Source organism: Sphaeramia orbicularis, chromosome 5 (assembly GCF_902148855.1).
Source record: "Sphaeramia orbicularis chromosome 5, fSphaOr1.1, whole genome shotgun sequence".
Classification (NCBI taxonomy): Eukaryota; Metazoa; Chordata; class Actinopteri; order Kurtiformes; family Apogonidae; genus Sphaeramia; species Sphaeramia orbicularis.
The window spans coordinates 411,289-418,788 of record NC_043961.1 but is presented as its reverse complement, the minus strand read 5'-3'; the positions used below and the strand labels follow the sequence as shown (position 1 = coordinate 418,788).

The following is a 7,500-nucleotide window of genomic DNA, read 5'->3' as shown; positions in this document are numbered from 1 at the left end:
GACGAGAAACTTTAGTTGAGGAGGTTTATGGAAGAGGGTGGATGTTAACGCTGACGATACTGGTGAATATTAGACGAAGACTTGATTTGTCATTCCAGATTTTACATCAGAAATGAAATTCTGATGCAGTTGGCTCAGGATTCAGCAGCAACACATACAAACAGGCACTAGGCTATATAGAAACAGGATAAAATATATAACATAGAATAAATATGCATATGAAAACTATAGAATATAGAATAAATATGCATATAAAACTATAAAATACAGAATAAATATACATATAAAAACTATAGAATATAGAATAAATATGCATATAAAAACTATAGAATATAGAATAAATATACATAAGAGAACTATAGAATATAGAATAAATATGCATATAGAAACTATAGAATACAGAATAAATATACATATAAAAACTATAGAATATAGAATAAATATGCATATAAAAACTATAGAATATAGAATAAATATACATAAGAGAACTATAGAATATAGAATAAATATGCATATAAAAACTATAGAATATAGAATAAATATGCATATAATAACTATAGAATACAGAATAAATATGCATATGAAAACTACAGTTTATAGTTTATGTGTACCTGTAAAATGTTTCAATGTTTGTAAAAAACCAACTAATTTCAATAAAAAGAGATTAAAAAAAAGAAAAGAAACACCTGAATTCAACGTGTCCACATACTTTTGTCCACATGGTGCATTTCCTGATCGGACATGTGACTGATGTGATGTCATTCTTATGTCATTATTGTGATGACGTCATGGCTGGGGGTGGGTTCGGGTTGTGCTTGAACGTTTGCTCACCTGCCTTCCCGATCTGAACGGCCAGTCGGGTCAGTTTCCCCTGAAGAACCGACTTCTCCTTCTTGGTCACGTTGACCTTCTTCACCGGTTTGGCCTCCTCCTTCTCCTCCTTCTCCTCCGACTCGGCGGCCTCCTCGCTCTTCAGCGGCTGGATCTCCAGAGCGATGCCGTCCTGGGTCTTAGCTGGAGGGGGGGGTGGGGGGGGGAGAGGAAAAAGAGGAAGGGGAGGAGGAGGGGTGAGGAGGAAGGGGAGGTGAAGAGGAGGCAGTAGGGCCGGGCGGACAGGAGAGAGAAATGAGGAGGTTTAGGAGGTCAGGAGAGGGTCAGGGAGGAGCCGTGATGGAAACAGGTGTCAGGATAAATGTATAAATAATAACGACATGAAAAACCAAAGGAGGGCGGGGGGGAGGGGGGATGGAGGGCAGAGAGGCAGAGAAAAGGTTACAGGTCCAGAAGAGATCCAAGCAGAAGCAGAAGACCAGCGCAGATCACAGAACAGCTTCAGATTCACAGAACAGAACCCAAAACAGAGACCGGCTGAGTCTGCGGCGGACAGCAGGAAGCAGCGCTTATCACACCATGAGCAGAGGACGTCTACCGGGAGCTCCGCCTCCTTTACAGACACAACCCCACCCCACAGACACAACCCCACCCCACAGAAAAGACAGAACCTGAGCCCACAGACAGAACAGAACAGAACCAACAGAACCACCACAGCCCCACATTCACCTCCTCCTCATCTGCGTGAACACTCTGCGTTTGTGTTGGATCTGATGGCGGTCCTATTTCCACACCAAACAAACGCGACCCGTGGAGACAGATCCACTGTGATGCTGCGTTCAGGGCACGTCGGAGAAAAGGCGGTGACGCACAGGTTTACTGTACGTGTTCATGGAATGTACCGTACACGGCTACACCAACCATTTGTCCAGAAGAATTCATGTTTTGAGCAAAGAAAGTGAATAAATCAGCTGCTGTTTCTGCAGGTTTCAGAAAATTAAACGAAAGGCCTCGAACGCCTCATGAAATCTAAATCACATACAACGCATTAGTAATTCTATAATTTAAAGTTATACAAATTCCAGAATCTGAGGTAATGATTGAATGAACTGGGGCCAAAATGATTAAAATTTCAATCACATAAAGTTTTGTGACTTTTCAAAGTCCTTTACAAAGATAGAAATGGTGAAATTTCATATTATTTCATAGTTTTAAGATTTAAGAAAATTAAACTGAATATTTGTTCATTTTAGTTCAGCTGTGAGTGAGTCAAAGATATTCAGTGAAGAAACCTCAAAAATATCAGAAATTAAAAACAGTTTCTCATTTATCCAAACAATAACACGTCACATTATATAAGTCAGTCTTACAGAGGAACATATACATATATAATGTAACATGTGAAACTGTTTTTCACATCACTGCACAATAACAAACTAAGCAAAGTAAATACCTACTACATGAACAAGTTTAGTAAAAATGAATTATAAATTGTTTTATTAATTATTATCATTATTATTATTACTTCTACTTCATCCACTTGTTTCTACCAGTACTTTCCAATGTGCAATTGTGTGTGTTTTTTTTCCACTACTGTTTTTTTTAATAGTTTTAATTAGTTACATTACTGTATTACTTTTTTCTTGTGCGTATGCTCAGTCTTGTACTGGTTTTGGAACCTCAGTTTCCTGAGGGCTCTGGCCAAAGGATCAATAAAGTTCATTATTAATATTTCAAATATCAATTAAATAAATAGTGTCATCTGCAAAGAACTTGAGTCTCAGTTTTTAAAGCAGCAAAAAAAAATCATGCTTTAACATGTTGCACTGGCCAAAATATGCAACTTATATATTATAATACATAATATTAATGCTATATTAGATTATATTATTTTAAACTCTGCATAGTTTTAACACTCATAGGCTGTGTTTTTTAGAGAATGTTTGGTTTTTTTAGGAGTTTTTCTTTTTTTTCCCTCAGTATGATTTAGTTGAATTTGATGCTTTTATTTATTTACTTACTTTTACATAAAAAAATCAACTGAACAACAATGCAAGTTTCCAAAATATAACTTATGAAGGTGAAAAAAAGAGTAAAAGAATTTGATGCTTTCAAAGCCAAATTTTTCTTTCAGATATTAAAAAAAATTACAACTTTCTATTTGTAAGAAAAAAAAGTGGCGATAACTCTAACATGATGTGAACGCAGCATGATCTAACACTGAGTGTGTTTGGTTTGGTCATTAAAACTGAGAGGTGGTAAAAAACACAAACACAAACAGCACTGGAACTCCGTCAGAATGAAATCTATAGTTGAACATAATCTACTGAAAAGTGACAAGAAAACGTATGATGTGACAGAATCATGTTCTTTCTGTTACACTATGTTAAATAATGGTGTTTTTCTTTCAAACATATTCATATATCAAACCATCTACAACTCAAACAATGGGTGAAGGAGTTTTTTTTCTAATTTCTGTATACTGATGTGAGATGGTGCAGCAGAAAATAAGACTTCAGCTTCCAATCTTCTACCTGGACCGTACACGAACACACAAATACTCGGAGTTGGTTCAGAACACCACATCACATCTGGAACCATCAAACCCACAGACCATGGACATAAAGCAGGTAACACTCCTGGACGACCAGAAAAAAACGAACGGAGATGAAGCTTCAGCTGCAAAATCAGCCTCTTTTCACTCAAGATTTAAAGGAACATTCCACAACATTTCCTAAAAAGTAGCTGCTGTTTGGACGTTCAGGTCAAATTGCTCTGTTTTAATCTGAAATGAAGTCGACAAAGAGGAAACTGTTTTAGTCGATAGGTTAGGGTTTTTCAACCAGTGACCACATTTTGCTGCATATAATTTCAGTTTGAAACATTAAAATATGGAATTTCTGCTGCAGCTGAACAGCAAGCAAATAATTTAACCAAATTCATGCACGTGTATTTAATAAACAGATCACTTTCTACACATGCTCTATAATTAGTATCTTTGGCCTGGTTTTCGGGAAATGTCTATTTAGTATCAACTAATTTGAAGGAAAATTTACAGTGATGTTCATAGGAATTTAGAAAAAGTGGAACTGGAACTTATTGAGTATTTGGTATTTTTGTTTATGGCAAAAACATGTAAAGAAAAAAAACTGAAAATAAACAGAATGAAAAATATTTTGACATTACAGTGATTAGGAAGGACCAGAGGTTCCACATGCTCGATAATTAATATCTTACTTTGGCCTGTTTTTCTGGAAATGTCCAGTTATTACCAACTAATGTGAAGGAAAATATATAAACTTAGAACCAGTGGAACTGATGATTAGAACACATTTTAAGTCACATGCCTTTGCTTTGAATGACATCAAATTAACTCATGTTAGCTGCTAATTATGCACATTTTCACCAAGATGAAGCTACTTGACACATATTATCTGAGTCTGAACTGCCAGTTATTACATTTAAAGCTAGAAGAGAAAACTTTCATATTATTAATGAACATATTTCTTCATTTGGATTCATTCTGTGCAGAAAACCAGAACAATAACAAGTTCATTTCATCATTACGTTGATGTGACATGATTTTTTTGTGATCCTCGGTCACATATGTTCTTCCCTTGGGTAACAAGGCTGGTTTACTTCCAAAAATGATTGCTTTCTAGAGCAGCATTTCCCACAGAGCGTGGTTTTACCTGTGCTGTGGGGGTGGGGGTTTAGCTCCATGCACTTCAACCACATTAGCATTAAATACAGATGCAGACACACTAAACCACCACCTGCCGCATTGGTTTTGGTTTATTATGAGACGACGGCAGATGAAATTAGACCACAGTAGGCTGCGATGTGCACTCTGCAGAAAACATGTCAAAATTCCACTCTAATCCTAGGGTTAATATTGGAGACGATGTGGGAGAAACAGCAGAGCTCATGTTCTTGGGACAACACAGCAATTTATCTTTACTTAACTTTAAACCTTGAAATAATAGAAGAAACATCTTGTGATCTTGAGAAAATGGAAATAAAATAATATCTGCAGGCAGCCAATATTTGTAAAATATTAAACTGGTGAATGTTTACATTCACTTACTAATATACTTTTTTTTCAAATTTTTATTCTTTATACCGTTTATTTTATACATATATATATCTTTGTGAATATTAATCACCCTGTGCACTATAATTACTCTGTATATATTCAACCATCCTGTACAACACATTTCTACATTTTTTATATTCTCAATTTTATCTTCATATATGTATATAAAGCTAATAATGAAGATAAAAGGACAAAATTGAGAATATAAAAAAACTACACTGTCTTGTAGGACTTTATCTTGCACATATTTTACACCTTATATTTTATACATATAATTACCTGTTTGCACTGAAAAAGGAGAAGCTCTCCAATCTCATTGTACTTTCAGTATAATGACAATAAAGGACATTCCACTTATTCTTATTCTATTTTTTTTTTTTTTTACCTCTTTTTAAATGCAAGACATTGAACAAAATGAGAGAGAAACAGTTTCTCAATTTTTCTGCATTAGGGTGGTCCAAAAAACATTTTTTTTTCAGATTCTCTGGATTCAAACCCTGCGTTTGGTTCCATATCTGACCAAATTACTTCGGTCCAAATTTGATGCAAATTCATTAATATTCATAGGTGTCACAGACAGGTGCAGATGTCTCTGTATACTCTAACAGAACTGTGCAAATGAATAAACAGATTAGAAGAATTTGTCATTTTATTCTCCAAATCAAACTGACACTCACATAAAAATGTTCCTTAGAAAGTCCAACAACCACTGTTGGTTTATTGAAATGACCAAAAATGTTCCTGTGTTCTTTGACAACTTGTTGCCAGTACTGTTTGTGATCTGCATTTGTTGTTCGGCTACAGTTGAAGTCTGGAATAAGCTCCGCCCCTCTGTCAGTGACATCACTGACAGCTTTAGTGGAATGCCCAGTTTTCTCCTCCTTCTGAAAGTCTGCATCATCAGCCCAGTCTACTGGAGGAACTGTTCAGAATGTTTGTGGCAGATCCAAAGGTTCAAACAAACGCATGGTGCTGGTGGGGACAAAAGCCCTGATCTGCTTCCCTTCACAATCTGATGGATGAAGGACATCCCAACGCTTTAGAGGAACCAAAGAACCTGCATTTAACATCAGGTGGTCCACCATCAGCTGCTTCTGCTCTGGTGTCACAGAATGGACCACAACCAGTTCTACACTCCAGTACCACAGATGTGGGCGGAGTTACTTCATCCATATATTTACTCCAGTTCCACAGATGTGGGCGGAGTTACTTCATCCATATATTTACTCCAGTTCCACAGATGTGGGCGGAGTTACTTCATCCATATATTTACTCCAGTACCACAGATGTGGGCGGAGTTACTTCATCCATATATTTACTCCAGTTCCACAGATGTGGGCGGAGTTACTTCATCCATATATTTACTCCAGTTCCACAGATGTGGGCGGAGTTACTTCATCCATATATTTACTCCAGTTCCACAGATGTGGGCGGAGTTACTTCATCCATATATTTACTCCAGTTCCACAGATGTGGGCGGAGTTACTTCATCCATATATTTACTCCAGTTCCACAGATGTGGGCGGAGTTACTTCATCCATATATTTACTCCAGTTCCACAGATGTGGGCGGAGTTACTTCATCCATATATTTACTCCAGTTCCACAGATGTGGGCGGAGTTACTTCATCCATATATTTACTCCAGCACCACAGATGTGGGCGGAGTTACTTCATCCATATATTTACTCCAGCACCACAGATGTGGGCGGAGTTACTTCATCCATATATTTACTCCAGTTCCACAGATGTGGGCGGAGTTACTTCATCCATATATTTACTCCAGTTCCACAGATGTGGGCGGAGTTACTTCATCCATATATTTACTCCAGTACCACAGATGTGGGCGGAGTTACTTCATCCATATATTTACTCCAGTCCCACAGATGTGGGCGGAGTTACTTCATCCATATATTTACTCCAGTTCCACAGATGTGGGCGGAGTTACTTCATCCATATATTTACTCCAGTACCACAGATGTGGGCGGAGTTACTTCATCCATATATTTACTCCAGTTCCACAGATGTGGGCGGAGTTACTTCATCCATATATTTACTCCAGTTCCACAGATGTGGGCGGAGTTACTTCATCCATATATTTACTCCAGTTCCACAGATGTGGGCGGAGTTACTTCATCCATATATTTACTCCAGTTCCACAGATGTGGGCGGAGTTACTTCATCCATATATTTACTCCAGTTCCACAGATGTGGGCGGAGTTACTTCATCCATATATTTACTCCAGTTCCACAGATGTGGGCGGAGTTACTTCATCCATATATTTACTCCAGTTCCACAGATGTGGGCGGAGTTACTTCATCCATATATTTACTCCAGTTCCACAGATGTGGGCGGAGTTACTTCATCCATATATTTACTCCAGTTCCACAGATGTGGGCGGAGTTACTTCATCCATATATTTACTCCAGCACCACAGATGTGGGCGGAGTTACTTCATCCATATATTTACTCCAGCACCACAGATGTGGGCGGAGTTACTTCATCCATATATTTACTCCAGTTCCACAGATGTGGGCGGAGTTACTTCATCCATATATTTACTCCAGTTCCACA

General features: G+C 37.6%; 1 protein-coding gene across 3 annotated transcripts in view; it reads right to left on the bottom strand.

Annotated features, from left to right (window-relative positions):
• Positions 1–7,500, bottom strand: part of LOC115419864 (plasma membrane calcium-transporting ATPase 1-like) — a 231,718-nt gene that overhangs the window by 68,528 nt on the left and 155,690 nt on the right. For all 3 annotated transcript variants that reach the window (XM_030134928.1, XM_030134926.1, XM_030134927.1), the window contains one exon: positions 832–1,014. In XM_030134928.1, coding sequence (XP_029990788.1) covers positions 832–1,014 — 183 coding nt within the window. The remainder of the gene's footprint in view (positions 1–831; positions 1,015–7,500) is intronic.